This window comes from Panthera tigris, chromosome C2, assembly GCF_018350195.1.
Source record: "Panthera tigris isolate Pti1 chromosome C2, P.tigris_Pti1_mat1.1, whole genome shotgun sequence".
Lineage (NCBI taxonomy): Eukaryota > Metazoa > Chordata > Mammalia > Carnivora > Felidae > Panthera > Panthera tigris.
In genome coordinates this window covers 120869647-120888429 of record NC_056668.1, presented here as the reverse complement: position 1 = coordinate 120888429, position 18783 = coordinate 120869647, and the positions used below count along the sequence as shown (strand labels likewise).

Below are 18783 nucleotides of genomic sequence, written 5' to 3'. Positions count from 1 at the left end.
GGCCGATTCAGGTTAGATTACTGTGAAAGAATGTCTGAAAGGGGTTATTCCAAAGAGGAACAGTGACTTGATAATGAACTTTCCTACCTCTGATGAAATTACTTACGTCATCAGCCCCTAGACATCACACCCCTGAAATCTCTACTGTGAGAATTTGTCATGTCAGCTGGGTGGAGGTAATCCAAGACTGATTCTTAACCACTTCAGAATTGCTCATAACCAGTTTAGAATTGCTCATCACTGGTGGCAGCATGAAAATATCAAGCTCCAGATTGTATTGTCCCTAAGCCTTCATTTCATGAGAAGTTGAGTTTGCTTTAAATTTATATGTAGTACTGGATTTTTACAACTCCCATTTATTAACAGCTAATTAAGAAAGTACTCATTTATTTTCGGTATCCCATTTTTTTCATTAGGGCTCTTGGTCCTATATTATCTTTTGTTTATTGTCTTCGCACTAGATTGCGAGCTTCTTATAAGCAGTGATTGTTGTCTTATATATCTATTGATTCCTACCCAGCCCTACAGTGAGTGACTATTAAAATATAGTAGATATTCCATAAGTCTTTAATTTTCAGAGAAGTGTTGACAACTTGAGTCTTACTAGCTTTAACTTAGTTTTATTTTTCAGAATTGTATGATTTCTCTCGACGTATAATGATACTGCCTCTATCCTTATTGATGGTTTAGATTTTCTGGAAAAAGCATTCTACATTTTATAATTTGCTTTCATTTCAAAATTTCCTAAAACATAAATGCTACCTTTTTTAAAAAATCTATGGTAATTGAGATTCATAAACACTTTTTGAACTGTGATTGCATTCTTAGATTTGAATGCCGTGTCTGATATAAGCATTTGACTAGATCTACATCGTTGGTTATTAGTCATTTAACAAGTACTTAATATGGGCAAAGCCATGTGCTAGGGATCACAAATTTAGTTAGTGAATAACTAAATATTTTAGGTACCATTTGAAAAAGTACATACCTTTAATAATTTGTCAGCAAAATAGACTACTCAGTTTGCCAATTTTTTTTTTTTTCTCATTATAGGGTAAAGTTCACCTTGAATTAAAACTGAATGAACTGATAACAGAGAATGGAACTGTGTGCCAGCAGCTTGTTGTACAGTAAGCATATTTCTTTTACCAAAATCAACTGGAAATAACTCTCCATTTTGTATTCTTTGAACCTTAAGCCCACACCTTATTTTATATACTTCAGAAACTTTTTTGAAAAATGAAACTCTGCTGTGTTGTTCCTTTATTAAGTTGATTTCCAGTTTGTTTTCTTATATCTAGTCTACTCAGGTTGTGATAAGTCATTAATTCATTCAGCCTTATTTATTGAATGTGGGTTAAATGATAGAGTTAGGCAAGGGGCTGTTACAGGATCATGGATAAACGTGTCTAACTACCTGGCAGAAGAGAATTGGAAAGGCTTCCTATTAGAGGGCCTTTAGAGAAGAGACTGATACCACAGAGCTGAGCATTAGGAACCCTGGGACTAAAAAACTAAATGGCTACCTTGAGAATGTATTGATTCTCACCTACTTAAAAATTCCTGTTTTGCCCTCAAGTCATTTTCTGTGGTTCAGACTCTAATCTTCTAACTGCTCTGGAAATCTGTTCAAGCCTAATTCTCTCTTTTCTCTTCCACCCAAACTTTTCCTATGTGTTATCAATAAACTACTGGATATCCCTGACTTCTTTTTCTCTTTGTATTAACTAATAATCTGAATATCCCCTGAGTTACTGTTTCCTTTACTGCCTTCTCAATTAGATGCTGTTTTCTCCCATACCCACTTACCTTACAGTGGGGTGAGTGTTACTCTCTAGACTATAATTTATTCTCCTTATTATGAACACCCCAGCCCCTTTGAGGCATTTTCCCCTCCCTCTCTCCTCCTCTCTGTCTCTATTTATTTATTTATGTTTATTAAATATATAATATTACTTTTTTTAGAACTCTTTTTTTTTTTAAGTTTATTTTGAGAGAGAGAGAGAGAGAGAGAGTGCAAGCAGGGGAGGGGCAGAGAGAGAGGGAGAGAGAGAATCCCAAACAGGTTCTGCACTATCAGCATGGAGCCCAACATGGGGCCTGATCCCACGTACTGTGAGATCATGACCTGAGCTGCCATCAAGAGTTGGACGTTCAACCGACTGAACCACCCAGGTACCCGTAGAACTCTTTTAAGGAAGGTTGCATATATCATGATCCTTAATATATCAGTGTATAGTCCTAAGAGTAAGTATATTCTCTTAAATAACCGTAATACAATTATCAAACTCAGGAAGCTCAACATTGTTACAATAAAAGTATAATGTATGGGGCGCCTGGGTGGCTCAGTTGGTTGAGTGCTGGACTTCAGCTAAGGTCATGATCTCACAGTCTGTGAGTTCGAGCCCCACTTTGGGCTCTGTGCTGACAGCTCGGAGCCTGGAGCCTACTTCAGATTCTGTGTCTTCCTCTCTCTCTGCCCCTCCCCTGCTCATGCTCTGTCTCTCTCTGTCTCAAAAATAAATAAAAACATTAAAAAAAAAATTTAAAAAAGTATAATGTATGCTTTTTATATTCCAGTACTTTAACCTACAGTTATTATATTTTACTTTTGTCAGCTGTCCCGATAACGCCCTTTAAGGTATTTTTTTCTTCTCCAAGAAAGGATCCAGTCCAAGATCATGTATTACATTTAGTTTACATGTCTCTTTAATCTCCTCAACCAGTAATAGTTTTTAGCTTTCCTTTATCTTTCATGGTATTGAGATTTTTGAAGTCCTTTTGTTTTTGTTTTTTTAATGTTCCTCAGTTTGGATTTACTTACTGAAAACAGCTCAAGATTTGTTTGCAGTATTTTTCCCCTTAGACTGAGAAGCATATAGTGCAAGTATGTGGAGTAGTCCCTTTCCACCACTCCCTCCCCTGCTCACTTTGGTTATGTCATAACATTTGAAATAGTTGGTTTGGTTTCATTTGGTTTGGTTTGTTTGCATTCAGGTTAATGGGATTTTGCCCCCATTCTTGTTGTTTACTTTTATTTTTTTAATATGTAGAATATTAGCACAACTTGAAAAGTCAAAACTCTAACAAAATGCATTACTCAGAGATGTGTTCAGTCCCCTCTCCTTATGCTCAGTTACAGGCAACCATGATCTGATTTTAGTCCCTATAGTTTTGCCTTTTCCAAAATGTCATATGAACAGATTCATATAATATGTAGGCTTTTGTGACTAGCCTCTTTCATTTAGCATAATGCTTTTGAGATTCATCCACGTTGTTGCATATATCAGGAGTTCAATCTTTTTTTTAGGTATTATTTATTTATTCTTATAACTTGGTAGATACTCTTGTCCTTATTTTACAGGTGATAAAACAATACACAGATTGGTTAAATGAGCCCAAGTTTGTACAGGGAGTGGTAGAGCCTGGATTTGAACTGTGGCAGTTTGATTTTTTTTTTTTAACTTCTTGCTTTTGAGATAATCATAGATTTATAAGAAATTACAAAGTATGGAGAGGTCCTGTGTACCCTTCGCTCAGTATTTCTCAATAATTACATCTTATATAACTATAATACAATGTAAAAACTGGAAAATTGACATTGTATACTGTACAGTATGTTGTATGTCTTTTATCGTATGCGTAGATTTGTGGTAACTGCCACAATCAAGATACATAATCTTTCTGTCACAATAAATATCTTCCTTATGCTACCCTGTTATACTCACACCCATTCCTTCCCCCACTAACATTTGTAACCTTTGGCAACCTCTAATCTGTCTCCATATCTATATTTTTGTCATTTCAAGAATGTTATGTAAATGGAGTCTTATCATATATGACCTTTTGAGATTGGCTTTTTCAACCAAATCCATCCAATTTTGTGTAGTTTCTTATAGATAGAATATAGTTGGGTGTCACTTTTTAAAGCCCACTCTGCCAGTCTTTTCTTTAGTGAATTTATAGCATTTACTTTTAATGTAATTACTGATGTGTTAAGCTTAAATCTGCCACTTTTTGGTTTTTCTCTTCTCTTTTACTGTTTTCTTTTTCCTTTGAGTTCCTTGAACATTTTTTAGAATTCCATTTTGATTTATCTGTACTGTTTTTCTATTTCTTTGTGTAGTTTTTTAGTGGTTGCTTTAGGATTACATTATACATGTATAACTTATTGTAGTCTACTGGTATTGCTGTTTTACTGGTTAGAATAAAGTGTAGAAACCTTACCTTCTTTTAAATCCCTTTACCCTCCACCATTCTATAGTATAATTATCTTAATGTTTCCCCTGAAAACATTAAGAACCACATCAGTATTACAATTTTTGCTTCAGCCATCTAACACAATTTAGAAAAATTAGAGAGGGGAAGTCTAAGTTTGTTGTATTTGCCCATATTTTTGCTCTTTCCATATTCTTTTTTCTTTCCTGTTGTTTTAGGATTACTTCTTTTATCTCTGTCTTCTTGTTTAGAGAATCTCCTTTTACTGTTCTTTTAGGGTAGGTCTATAAATGATACATTGTCTTAGTTTTCCTTTATCTGAGAATGTCTTGATTTTTTTCTTTATTCCTGAAGGATATTTTCAATGGATATAGAATTCTTGGTTGATAGCTCTTTTTTTTCAGCACGTGAAAAATATATCACTTGCTTCTGGCCTCTGTGGTTTTTTGAATTCACTGTAATTCTATTTCCTGTGCAGGTAATGCACTTTTTCTCCCTGGTTACTTTGAAGACTTTGCCTTTAGTTTTCTATGTGTTTCGGTTTCACTATGAGGTATTTTGACATAGATTTCTCTGAGTTTATCCTGTTTGGTATGTTCAGTCAGCTTCTTGAATCTGTATGTTTGCATCCTTTGCCAAATTGGGAAATTATTGGCCATTATTTCTTGTAATACTCCATCAGCCTTGCTATCTTTCTCCTCTCCTCTTGAGATTTCAATGGCATAAATGTTAGATCTTCTATGATAGTCCCACAGGTCCCTGAGGTTCTGCTTTTCCCACCCCCACTTCCCCTCCCCCAGTCTATTTTCTCTCCCTTGTTCATACTGAGTAGTTTCTGCTGTTCTGTCTTTAAGCTCACTGATTATTTCCTCCGTCCCCTCCATTCTACTGTTAAGCCCATCTGTCAAGCTTCTTATTTTGGTTTTAAGTATTAAAATTTTCTTTTGATTCTTCTTTATATCTTTTCTTTCTTTAATGACTTTCTATTTTTTTTGCTGAAACTTTTCATATTTCAGATGTGTTTGTAATTGCTCATTGAATCATTTTTAGGATGGCTGCTTTCACATTTTTGTCAGATAACTCCAACATCGATGTTATTCTGTGGTGTCATCTGCTGGTTGTTTTTTCTCATTTAAAGCTACTTCACGGGGCGCCTGGGTGGCTCAATCAGTTGAGCATCTGACTTCGGCTCAGGTCATGATCTCGCGGTTCATGGGTTCAAGCCCTGTGTCGGGCTCTGTGCTGACAGCTCGGGGCCTGGAGCCTGCTTCGGATTGTGTGTGTGTCTCTCTCTCTGCTCCTCCCCTGCTCACACTCTGTCCCTCTCTCAAAAATAAATAAAGATTAAAAAAAATTGTTTTTAAAGCTACTTCACAGGTAGTATTCCATTGTATTGAATTTGTTTCTCTGTTCATCACTTGGCAGATATTTGAATTGTTTCCAGTTTGAGGTGATTATAGAGAAAGCTGCTATAAATGTTAACAAGTAGGTCTTTGTATGGGCACATGATGGTCTGTATTCTTTTCTTCTTTCTCTTCTCTTTCACTCGAACCTCCACAGTCCATACTCCTTGGCCTGCAACACCAGAGCTCCAATAGCAACTTTGCAGAATTTATTGTTGATTTCTCAACTTTTAGAGGTTTGTGGTATTCTGGTTTTTAGTACCACTGAAAGCATAGTATTATGTGTTGTTTTCTTTGTGCTACTTGCTGAATTTACAGGTGGGGGGTAATGTGTGGAAAGGTTCATATCCTAGCAGTTACTATTATCTTCAAGACCTGGAAGCTCCTCACTGCAACATTTCTGAAATTTCAGTAAGACTTCTACCCATTGATCTTTACTACGTTCTTACCCATTTTTATTTTTTCACTTCCTTCTAGGTTGTTTTCCATGATCTATCACTGTAATCATTTTTTCTTGCACTTTTCCAATAACTTCCTTGCTCTTTATTCATCCTTCTTATTTATCTGGAACAATCCTAGTATAAATGAACTTAGTCTCTCTGTGTTCAGTTTGCACCTGAATATTATTGCTGGAGAAAATCAAAAAGACTGATTTTACTTTAAATTCATGATCATAAACCCTGCATGGGTATTTGTAACTGCCCTGGAGTTTTACTCTGCTTCTCTAATAACAACTGTGAGATTCTCCATCATTACAATCTGTAAATTGGTCACATTTTCCTGAATCTAAATCTGCAAACCTGTATTGGCATCCATCGTTTTGTCTTTATGTTCTAGTAGAGGAGGTGCCCCTCTCTTGTTGGGGGTGAATTTTTCTATCTGGTCTCTGAATTTCCATCTGTTTCCCCTACTCAAGGACTTTGCTCCTTCACCTATTCCTTCTTCTGTTTCATCAGCTTTACCTTCTCTTTTAGATTGTTCTCCTCAAAATGTAAAACAATGTTCTAGGATCTCCTATCCTAAAAAGGCATGCCTCCCCAGACCTTATCTCCACCCTCCTCCCCTAGCTGCCATCCCCATTTCTCTGTTCTCCTTTGAAGGCAGAATTCTCAGAGTGAAATTGTCTTATAGCTACAGGGTTGTTTGTGTGAGTGTGTATGTATGTTAGCTCTATTCATGCAGAAGACCTGGAAGCAGTGTCATCCGGCTAGTGGAGCTCAATAATTGAATTTTTAATTTTGTCCAATTTTAATTAACTTAAATTTAAATAGCCACATGTGGCTAATGGCTCTAGTATTAGTATTAGTGTTTTCTGTTATTTCAGACCTGCTCCAATAAAGAGAACCTGATTCTTTTTTTTAAAGTATTGGCTGATTTCAGGACTTGAGCAGGGAAAATACAAGATGAGCTCAGAGCATATGTGGAGTCAGAAAGTAAGAAAGTTCTACAAATAAATAATGAAGGCATGTAGAAAGGACATTGAAGCCAACTTGAAGGAGCTCCATGTAACCAAACTGGGACAATTTGAGCATCAAATCAAATAATAATAATAATTACAGATCAAAACCTATAGTATAGGGATGCCTGGGTGGCTCAGTCAGTTGAATGTCTGACTTCAGCTTAAGTTTTGATCTTACAGTTCGTGGGTTCGAACCCCATGTTGGGCTCTCTGCTGACAGCTCAGAGCCTTGAGTCTGCTTCGGATTCTGAGTCTCCCTCCCTCTCTCTCTGCCCCTGCCCTGCTTGTGCTCTGTCTCTCTCTTTTTCAAAACAAATAACATTAAAAATACTTTTTTAGGGACACCTGAGTGGCTCAGTCAGTTAAGCGTCCAACTTTGGCTCCAGTTATAATCTCATGGTTTGTGGGTTCGAGCCCCGCATCAGTCTCTGTGCTGACAGCTCAGAGCCTGGGGCCTGTTTCGGATTCTGTGTCTCCCTCTCTTTCTTCCCTGCCTCTGCTCACACTCTGTCTCTCTCAAAAAATAAATACTAAAAATTAAAAAACAATGTTTTAAGCCTATAGAATAAAATATCCATGAGCCAGTGCTGCTATATTGGGGAGAAAGGACTGGGGAGAAAGGACTACTTTTTCTTATAGAATTCTCATTAATTAATGTAGGACAAATGATGGAAATAGAAAATCATCATGTATGGATGCTAAATAAGTGGGCGTAAACATGATGACAAACAGCATACTTGTATAGTCTCAAAGAATCTCCACCATAAGATGTCTGATAGATACCAGTTTAACTGTGTGACCGAAGTTAGTGTCACTGGTAATAAACATCTGGCTACCTGGTATGCTACATTGAGAAGGACACCAAGATAGATAACCTCAATCTAATCGCAGGGAAACATCAAATTCAAATTAAGGAATATTGTACAAAAGAACTGGCTAGTACTGACAGGATCAAGGGGCAAAGAATTAAAACTAAGGAGCTGTTTTAGGATGGAAGAGACTAAGAAGACAGGACAGCTAAATGCAATGTGAGATTCTGTATTGCATCCTGGACCAGAAAAAGGACATTGACAAAATTTGAGTAAAGTCTGTAAGATTAGTTAATATAATTATTAACTAACATTTTTTCCGTGTTATTTTTCTCTTTCTGTAGTTTTACTCTGGTTACACAAAATGTTAATACAGGGTGATGGGTATACAGAAACTGTATATATTATTTTGCAATTTTTTGAAAGTCAGAAATCATTTCAAAGTAAGTTAAAAAAATTGTCTATACCTTATACATTTAATTCATGTCTTTTTTCTGAGCTCCACTCTCAGATGTTCACCTGCCTTTTTGGCAACTCCACTTTGATATCTCACAACATTGCAGATTTATCACCTGAAAACTGAAGCATTGACTATCATATCTGTATAGCTCCTTCCCATAGCCTTAGCAGTTGGAACCACCATCCACCTTTTACCCTAGCCAGACACCTGGGAATCATTTAAAGTCTTTTCTCCTCTCTCCCTCCACACATTGGATCCACTTCTTATTGATTATATGAAATATTTCTTGAATTTTCTAATTTTTATCATCTGCTGACATGTCCTTACTTCAAACCAGCAACCTTTTATTACCTTGACTATTGTAGTAGTTTCTTAGCTGGCCTTCTGCTCTGCAGTCCATTCTCTTCGTAGCAGCCCAGAGTAATCTTTTTTTTTTTTTTTTTTTTTTTTTTTTATAATTTTTTTTAACGTTTTTATTTATTTTTGAGACAGAGAGTGACAGAGCATGAACGGGGGAGGGGCAGAGAGAGAGGGAGACACAGAACTGGAAGCAGGCTCCAGGCTCTGAGCCATCAGCCCAGAGCCCGACGCGGGGCTTGAACTCACGGACCGTGAGATCGTGACCTGAGCTGAAGTCGGATGCTTAACCGACTGAGCCACCCAGGCGCCCCCAGAGTAATCTTTTAGGACATAAATTAGATCATGTCATTCTCCTGCTCAAACACTTAGTGATTCCCCTTGCATTTAGAATAAGATCCAAGCCCCTTGACTTGGCCCACATGGTGCAGCATGTTCCAACCCTGCCTGCCTCTTGGATTTCATCTTGTGGCTTGCTTCCTCTTGTTCATATATTCACTGGCCTTGTCTCAGTTCCTCAAATGTGACATGTTCTTCCTGTTCAGAGATCAGCATCTGCTCTCCTTTTTGCCTGGAATGCCTGTCCTGCTTCTCGCTGGTTTTCTCATCCTTTAAGTTTCAGCTTAAGCATCACTTTAAAATAAGACACCCTATTCTTTTTCCTTCATAGCACTTGCTATTGTTTTTTGCTTTATTGCTTCTTATCTCTTATTTCAAGTAGACTGTCAGCTCCATGAGAGCAAGAATGTTGTTTGTCTTATTCACCTCTTCTTAAAGGATGAATAGAAAGTAGCTAGCCTAGAAAAAGTGAGATTTGTTTTCCAGAAGGAAAGAACAATATAGGTAGAAGTATGGAGGAAGAAACATGGTAAGAGGGAGGGAGGGAGAATAATTAAAAGCGGTTTCATGTTGCTAGCATATGAAGCTTGACTCAAGAGACTGGTCAGATACCAGTGAAGTAGGCTGGAACCAGATCTTGAAGGCTCTTAATATATCATATGAACTTCTGAAACTTATAAGAACTTACGAAACTCTTGAAAGACTTTAGAGTAATATGGACAAATTTGCATTTTAGAAAGATGAGATTTGTGACAGTGGTAAGTACAGAAACTGAGAGATGAATTTGAAGGGTGTTAGGGTGATCCAAGTAAGAGATTATAGATTCAGAATAGTAGTTACAAAAATGAGAAAAGAGGACAAACGAAGAAACGTTTAAAGAGTCGCATCACCAAAACTTACTGATTATATATAGAAAGTGAGGACAAAGAAGAATCTAAATGTGGCTCCTAGATTTCTAGATGGTGTTACTAGGTGGGTGGTGGTATTTACAACAAAAGAGAAAATTCTGAAGGAGGAACTTCTTTAATAAGAGATGGTAATGAGTTGAGTTTTAGCTGCTCTTGAACGTCTCGGTAGGGATTTCCATCAGGCATTTCAATATAAAAATCTTAAACTCTCTGGTGAGATCTCATAGAAATGTAAGGCTGATGGTAGTTGTGACCATAGGAGTGGATGTGATTAACAATAACAGCAACAACAACAGCCTTACAGGGAGGTTATGTAAATAGGAGGGAGACAGATAGGTGATATGAGGAAAATTAGGAGAATGAAGACAAAGGTAACCAAGAGAGAAGAGGTCTTGAAGGAGGGAAGGAGTGGTCAGAAGTGTTTCATGCAGCCAAGAAATCCAGTAAGAAGAGCGCTGAAAAATAGAGATAGCACTTAACACTCAGGGGACTTTAATGAGGAGAGTTTCCATAGAATGATGAATGTAGAAAAAACTAGATTTCAGTAGGGTGAGGAGTGAAAGAGAAGTCAAGACATTTGGAAAGACAAACAGAAAAATTAGGTACTGGGTGACATGAAGTCCAGGCAGTGATTTTTATTTTATAGAAACAGGCTGAGAAAAAGAACTTTAGGAGAAAGAGAAAAAGAAAGAAGAAACAAGATGAATAGGAGGATGTTTGTTGCTAGTATATAGTAATTTAAAAAAAACACTTGTAGGGGCGCCTGGGTGGCTTGGTCGGTTGAGCATCTGGCTTCGGCTCAGGTCATGATCTCACGGTCCGTGAGTTCGGGCCCCGCGTCGGGCTCTGTGCTGACAGCTCAGAGCCTGGAGCCTGTTTCGGATTCTGTGTCTCCCTCTCTCTCTGCTCCTCCCCTGTTCATGCTCTGTCTCTCTCTGTCTCAAAAATAAATAAACGTTAAAAAAAATTAAAAAATAAAAATAAATAAAAAATAAAAAAACACTTGTATTCTTCAACCTTGTTATATTCACTGATTTGTTCTACTAGCTTGTTTATAGATTCTGTAGGATTTTGTACATGGACAGTTGTGTCATCTATGAATAGACAGTTTTACTACTTCCTTTTTAGTCTGGGTTCTGCTTATTTCTGTTTCTTGCCTGATCATTTTAGTAGGATGTTGAATAGAAGATGTGAGAGCAAATATCTTTGTCTTATTTCTTATCTTAAGGGGAAGGCATTCAGTTTTTTGTTTTTGTTTTTGTTTTTGTTTTTTTTTTTACCATTAAGTATGATGTTAGCTGTCATTTCTCAGGTTGAGAAAATTCCCCTCTGTTCCTGGTTTGCTGAGAATGTTTCAAATGATCTGCTTTTTCTGATTTCATGTGTTAATATGGTAAATTTTGTGGATTGATTTTTGAAGTTAAACCAACCTCCACTTGGTCATGTTAATATTATCATTGTTATATATAGTTAGCTTTGATGTGCTAAAATTTTGTTAAGGCTTTTTACATTTACATTTATGAAGAACTTTGCTCTATAGTTTTCTTGTAGTGGCTTTGTCTGGTTTTTGGAATCAGAATAATGGCCTCATTGAATGAATCAGAAAGTAATCTCTCTTTTTCAATTTTCTGGTGGTTTGTATACAATTGATATAATTTCTTTTTTACGTGAATATTATAAGAATTCACCAGTGAAGCCATCTGGGCCTGAAGTGTTTTGTTTTTTTTTAAATTTTTTGGTGGGAAGGTTCTTAACAAGAAATTTAGTTTTTTTAAATAGGTACATAGCCCCCCCCCCCTTTTTTTTTTGAGAGACTGGGAACATGAGATGGGGAGGGGCAAAGGGAGAGAGAGAATCTTAAACAGGCTCCACGCCCAGCATGGAGCCCAAGATAGGCTGGATCTCAGGACTGTGAGATCGTGACCTGAGCCGAAGAAATCAAGTGTCAGATGCTATATTTAACCACCTGAGCTACCCAGGCGCCCCACTATTCAGATTTTTTAAAAGTGATCTTTGGTAATTTGTATCTTTCAAGAAATTTGACCATTTAATCTGAGTTGTTCAATTCTTTGGTATAAAGTAATTCAAGTTACTCTTTTAATATCTGTAGACTTAATAGTGATGTCATGTTGCTCATTCCTAAAGTTGGTAATTTGTGTCTGTACTCTATTTTTGTTAATCAGTATAGCTAAAGTTTATCAATTTTAATGACCTTCTTAAAGAAATGGCTTTTGGGGGTGCCCAGGTGGCTCAGTCAGTTGAGCGTCTGACTTCAGCTCAGATATGATCTTGCGGTCTGTGAGTTCAAGCCCCGTGTCGGGCTCTGTGCTGACACCTCGGAGCCTGGACCCTGCTTCTGATTCTGTGTCTCCCTCTCTCTCTGCCCCTCCCCCGCTCATGCTCTGTATCTCTCTCTCTCTGTCAAAAATAAATAAACATTAAAATTTTTTTTTAAAGAAAGAAATGGCTTTTGGGGGCGCCTGGGTGGTACAGTTGGTTAAGAATCTGACTTTGGCTCAGGTCATGATCTCACAGTTCGTGAGTTCGAGCCCTGTGTCGGGCTCTGTGCTGACAGCTCACAGCCGAGAGTCTGCTTCAGATTCTGTGTCTCCCTTTCTCTCTGCCCCTCTCCTGCTCACACTTTCTCTCTCTCTCTCTCTCTCAAAAATAAATAAAAGATTTTTTAAAAAGAAAAGAAAAGAAATGGCTTTTGAGTTCATTGACTTTTGTATATTTTTTGTTTTCTATTTTGATTCCCACTGTATTTTTTGTTTACTTTAGGTTTAATTTGTTTTTGTTTTCTAAGTTTCTTGTGATGGAGGCTGAAGATAGTGGTTGAAAATCTTTCTTCTTTCCTAATGTTGGTGTTTAGTGCTATCCATTTTCTTCTGAGTACTGTTTTAACTGCACCTTTCAAGTTTTGATGTGCTGAGTTTTCATTTTAATGCAGTTCAGAATGCTGTATAATTTTTCTTTTGTTTATTCTTCAGCCCACGGATTATTTGTGAGTTATTTTGTTCCCAGGTGTTTGAGGATTTTCCAGATATCTTTTTGCTGTTGACTTCTAATTTAATTCTGCTGTTGTCAACAAATTTTGTATGATCTGAATACTTACAAATTTTCCAAGACTTGTTTTTGTCCACAAAGTATTGTTTAATCTTGGTATATGTTCCATATGCATTTGAAATTGATATGTTTTCTGCTTTGCATGGGTAGAATTTTTTTTAGTAAATGTTAATTATGTCATGTTGGTTATCAGTTACTGAGAGGGGATGTTGCTATCTCCAACTGTGGATTTGTCTGTTTCGCCCTGTAATTCTGTCAGTTTTTGCTGCTTTTGCAACTTTGATGCTAGGAGCTTAACATTTAGGGTTGTTATATCCTATTAATAAATTGAATTCCTCGCTATTATAAAATGACCATCTTTATCCCTGGGACTATTCTTTGTTGTGAAATCTGCTTTGTCTGATATTAATATAGCCTCTCTGGATGGCAGTCTTCCTCTCTCTCTCTCTCTCTCTCTCTCTCTCTCTTTCTTTCTTTCTTTCTTTCCTTCTTTTGCCTTTGTTCTCTCTCTTTTCTTTCTTTCCTTCCTTCTTTTATGTTTCTAATTTAAATTTAATATTATAAGATTTTTAATCTAACTTTGACTTTATTATATTGAAAATCTTAATCCCTGACAACACTAACAATTACTGTCATTATCTTATATAATAAAGAAAATAGATTCAAAATAATAATGCTAATATTACTGCTGGCAGTGAGGTTGCTGAATGAAGTTTAAGAGATCTTACTGTACTATTTGTTCTAAGGATACAGAGTCAAATACTATGTTCCAGTCTATTGAAATAATTCTTTCTTTTTTAGTGGTTTCTCATAATTTTTTCCTTTTAAGAATTGCTTAAGTTTAATTTTACTTATGAAATGTAAAAGATTTTTTGTTTCTAAAGTCAGAACTTCTATAAAGTGTGTTTGGAGAAGTATCATATTCATTCCCAACCCCCTACCCTCCATATCAAAGTAATTAGAGAGTAGAGATTTATCTTATTCTTTTTGACAACTACATAGTATTCTAACATATAGATTTACTCTCAGTTATTCAGCCAGACCCCTACTGATGGACTTTTGGGTTGTTATTATCCAGAGAATCAGTCAGCTTTCTTTTGATTAGTATTAGTATATATTTTTCCCATTCTTTTAATCAGAGCCTCTGGTTTTTTTTTTTTAGTTTTTTTTTTTTAATGTTCATTTTTGAGAGAAAGCACACATGAGAGGAGGAAGGGCAGAGAGAGAGAATCCCAAGCAGGCTCCACACGAAGCCAGATGTGGGCAGGACTTGAACCCATGAAGCATGAGATCATGACCTGAACTGAAGTTGGACACTTTACCAACTAAGCCACCCAGGAGCCCCTGATCAAATGGTTTTTATTCTTTCTCTTGTTGATATGTTGTACCACATTGATTGATTTGCAAATGTTGAACTACCCTTGCATCCCAGGAATAAATCCCACTTGATCATGGTGAATGATTTTTTTAATGTATTGGTGGATTCAGTTTGCTAATATTTTGTCGAGGATTTTTGCAGATTTTATGTGTTCATCAGAGATACTGACCTGTAGTTCTCTTTTTTGTAGTGTCTTTATCTGGTTTTGGTATCAGGGTAATGCTGGCCTCATAGAATGAATTTGTTGTTTTTGGAATAGAGAAGAATAGGTATTATTAACTCTTCTTTAAATGTTTGGTAGAATTCACTTGTGATGCCCTCTGATCCTGTTTTTTTGTTTTGGGGGGAGTTTTTTTTTTTATTCCTGATTCAATTTCCTTGCTGGTAACCATTCTGTTCAAATTTTCTATTTCTTCCTGATTCAGTTTTGGGATGTTATATGTTTCTAGGAATTTATCCATTTCTTCTAGGTTGTACAGTTTGTTGGCATGTTAACATATAGTTTTTCATAATATTCTTGTATAATCCTTTGTATTTCTGTGGAGTTTTTTTTTTTTTTTTTTTAATGAGTCTGGCTAAAGGTTTATCAATTTTATTGATCTTTTTGAAGAACTTTCTCCTGGTTTCATTGATGTGGCCTATTGTTTTTTAAGTCTCTATTTCATTTACTTCTCCTCTGATGGCGCATGTTTTCTTGATTCTTTGTGTTCCTAGTTATTTTGTGTTGGATTGTAGACATTTTGAAGTTTCTGGATATTATTTCTATCAGTGTGCTTGAAGACCTAGTCAAGTTACTTGGAAACAATATGATTCCTTTGAGGTTTGCTTTTAAGCCTTGTTAGATGGAATAAATACAACCTTTAGTCTAGGAATTATATTTTCTCAGTAATGATACAGCATCTGTGAATTACCAAGTTTCATACTATGGCTGGTGGGGCCTCATGCTAGCCACTTGTGGGCTTCAGGAATTATTCCCTCGAATCTAATCAAATGATTCTTTCCCCATCTTCAGGTAGTTTCCTCACAGGCTTATCAGCACTCATCTGAACACTCCAGGGGGATTCATACAGCTCTCTGGAAGTTTCTTTGTTTCGTTGTAGCTTTCTTTCCTCCAGTATTCTGTCTGGGAACTCTAGTTACTTTGGTCTTCCCCAGCTGACCACTCTCCCTCTTCTTCTCAGGAACAGTTGGGGACTCGTTTCATTTCTTTTCCCCTCAGAGATGACTGTCCTGCACTGCTGATTTTGTTCTTTTTTTTTTTTTTTTTCTTTTCCTCCCAGTTACTCCATTCTCTGTTCCTCCATCTTGGCTGTATGTAGACATTAGCATTTGTCTTTTAGTTAAAAAAAAAAAAAAAAAAAAAAAAGAGCCTCAAGGAAAAGATTCAGGTCATTCTGTATTTAAACAAGTTTGGACTAAATATATTTTCCTTTGCAATTTCTAGAAAATGCATTAATATCAAATGTCATATATAAACAACGTAAGGGGCACCTGGGTGGCTCAGTCAGTTAAGCGTCTGGCTCTTGATTTTGGCTCAGGTCATGGTCTCATGGTTTGTGGGTTCAAGCCTTGCACGGTGCTCTGCACTGTATGGAGCCTGCTTGGGTTTCTCTCTGTCCCCTTCTCTCTGCCCCTCCCCTGCTTGTTTGCTCTCTCTGTCTCAAAAAAATAAACTTAAAAAACAAAGTAACAAAATGTAAGATAATTCAGTATACTAAGCTCATTTTCAGCATTTGTTTTCACTCCTTCATGTTTATGATAGGAGACTGTTTGATTTACCGATTAGAATAGTTGTAAAAATATTTCATAACATATGTAGCAAATAAAATAATTTGTACTTAATAATATTACTTCTGTTTGTCAGAAAACAATTTTAATGCTTTTTTTTTTTTTTTAACGTTTATTTATTTTTGAGACAGAGAGAGACAGAGCATGAACGGGGGAGGGTCAGAGAGAGGGAGACACAGAATCTGAAACAGGCTTCAGGCTCTGAGCTGTCAGCACAGAGCCCGACGCGGGGCTTGAACTCACGGACCGCGAGATCGTGACCTGAGCCGGAGTCGCATGCTTAACCAACTGAGCCACCCAGGCGCCCCTCAGAAAACAATTTTAAAAGTGTCTTACATTTAAAAGACCACTTCTGATGGTTTTTATAAATTCATACTTCCGGATTAATGGGCATCATTGTTTTGTTTTGTGAAGTATTCTTATAGAAGCCTGTGTATAATGAACTATTTTTCTCAGTTTTTTTCTACCTCATAAAATTATAGTGACTTTTCTATAATTAAGGTTTCTCATAATTAGTGTTTACATGAGATACATGTGGTATTACGAAGAGAGTAATACAATCAATATATTAAGGTGCAGTAGGGAACATAGAAAGATGCTGGACTTGGGAAGCAGTTAAGAAAGTAGAAATTAAGTCTTGGCCCACTTTGTACAAGTGTAGTACCTCTTCAGCCTTATTTTGTATTTTTTAATTTCTTACATAATCTTTTTGAGCCTTACTTTCTTCTTTAAGGTGTTTTTTCTCAAAGGCAGTTGTGGGAGTTAGATACATTTTATGAAAATAGTGGATAAAGTGCAAATGCTACATAAAAATCAGGTATCATTTTGAGGATTAGCCTGCGGTTAGCCTGAGGATTGTCAGTTTCAAACAGAACATAGTTGGAAAATTTGACTGTCCTAAGTCTAACATTAATACCCAGAATTATTATCTCGGTCTGTGCTTTCTTTGGTTAGTTAGGGGAATTTTTAAATTTTGATTTTTTTATACCCAATTTAATCGAATGAGTCATTATCATTTCTTCTTGACTCAGCACACCATATGCACTTCACCCACATATATGATCTGTGGGTTGTGGAGAGAAATAAGGATGTTGCTCAGTAGCCCACATCTTTCTACAAAGAATGCTTTCAGCAACTCTCATGAGTTTGTCTTAGGCATTAAGGAATGCAAACCCTTAGATATTAAACTAAATTTGTGGACTCAATAATATTTAGTGAGGAAATTGAGCAGACCATTAGGTTAGATTGTATGTCCTCTGTAAATACCAGTGACTTTATCCATGGAGTGGATTAGAAGATGTTGGATTTTAAGGTCTAAAACATTTTCTACAGAATGATACAGGAGCTGTTACTGAGAATCAGAATAAAAGACTACAGAATTGTGGGAGACTTGCCCTCTATTTATGAATCAGATTTGAAGTGGAAACCACAGTCATTTCCTTGTTTCTCATTCATGCTTCAGCAGAGGATGTGATGCCATAGATCTAGCTTGGTTTGTAGTTTCTCCTTTAAGGTTCACAACACATTCTTTTCCTGTTGAGAAGCCACAGCAGTGTTAGTATATTATCAAACCACAAAATGTACCTTGCTGCATACTTAGCCAGGGGATTTATGCTAAATATTATTTGGTAGTCTCAGTACTGCTTATGGCATTCTGGTTTTAAGTCCTATTTGAGAAATGTAGCATAAGTAAATAAGTGCACAATAGATGTATTTGAGGTAGGTGGTATATAGGCATACATCTGCAGACCTGTGGAAAAGCCTTAACCCTTTGAATATATTGATTTGTATTTAAAGATAATGCTTCATGTTGTTTAACTTAAATATACTATTAATTTTCTTTTATTCTTTCTTAGCATCGTGTCATGTCACGGGTTGCCTCTCATAAATGGACAAAGCTGTGACCCTTACGCAACAGTTTCTCTAGTGGGCCCTTCTAGGTAATGTGTTTTTTTTTTCCCCAGCTTTTATTTAAGTTCCAATTAGTTAACATACAGTGTGTTATTAGTTTCAGGTGTACAGTATAGTGATTCGACACTTCCATACAACATATTTGTATATGCTCATCATAAGTGCACTCCTTAATCCCCAGCTGCCCCCCTACCTCCCCTCTGGTAACCATCAGTATGTTCTCTATAGTTAACAAATCTGTTTCTTGGTTTGCCTCTGTCTCTTTTTTTCCCCTTTGCCCTTTTGTTTTGTTTCTTAAATTCCACATGTGAGTGAAATCATTATGGTATTTGTCTTTCTCTCACTGACTGATTTCACTTAGCATAATACTTTGTAGCTACATTCACGTCATTGGTAGGTAATGCTTATTGAATTATTATTAGATTTTATTTTTTTACCTCTAAACAGTTTTCAAACATGCCTTTATTTTCCATAAGTACACTGATTTTTATCCAGAAATGTAAACATCTCTGAATCTGAAGATTCAGTATGTATATGGACTTAACAAATGATCTCCTTCTTTGACAGTAGGTGCTTCATTACACTGAAATGATCAGTGGTTGGCTTCTGTTCGTAACCTGGAGTTCAGAATTCAGAATAGGAGAGTGAATTATTATTAGATTTTTAAGTTTTAAAAGTTGACTTAAG

The 18783-nt window shown here is 36.4% G+C and overlaps 1 protein-coding gene across 3 annotated transcripts in view; it reads left to right on the top strand.

The window, feature by feature from the left end:
* RASA2 (RAS p21 protein activator 2) overlaps positions 1-18783 on the top strand; it is a 121998-nt gene that overhangs the window by 52481 nt on the left and 50734 nt on the right. For all 3 annotated transcript variants that reach the window (XM_042956312.1, XM_042956311.1, XM_042956313.1), the window contains exons 5-6: positions 1054-1130; positions 18042-18125. In XM_042956312.1, the coding sequence (XP_042812246.1) occupies positions 1054-1130; positions 18042-18125 (161 nt within the window). The remainder of the gene's footprint in view (positions 1-1053; positions 1131-18041; positions 18126-18783) is intronic.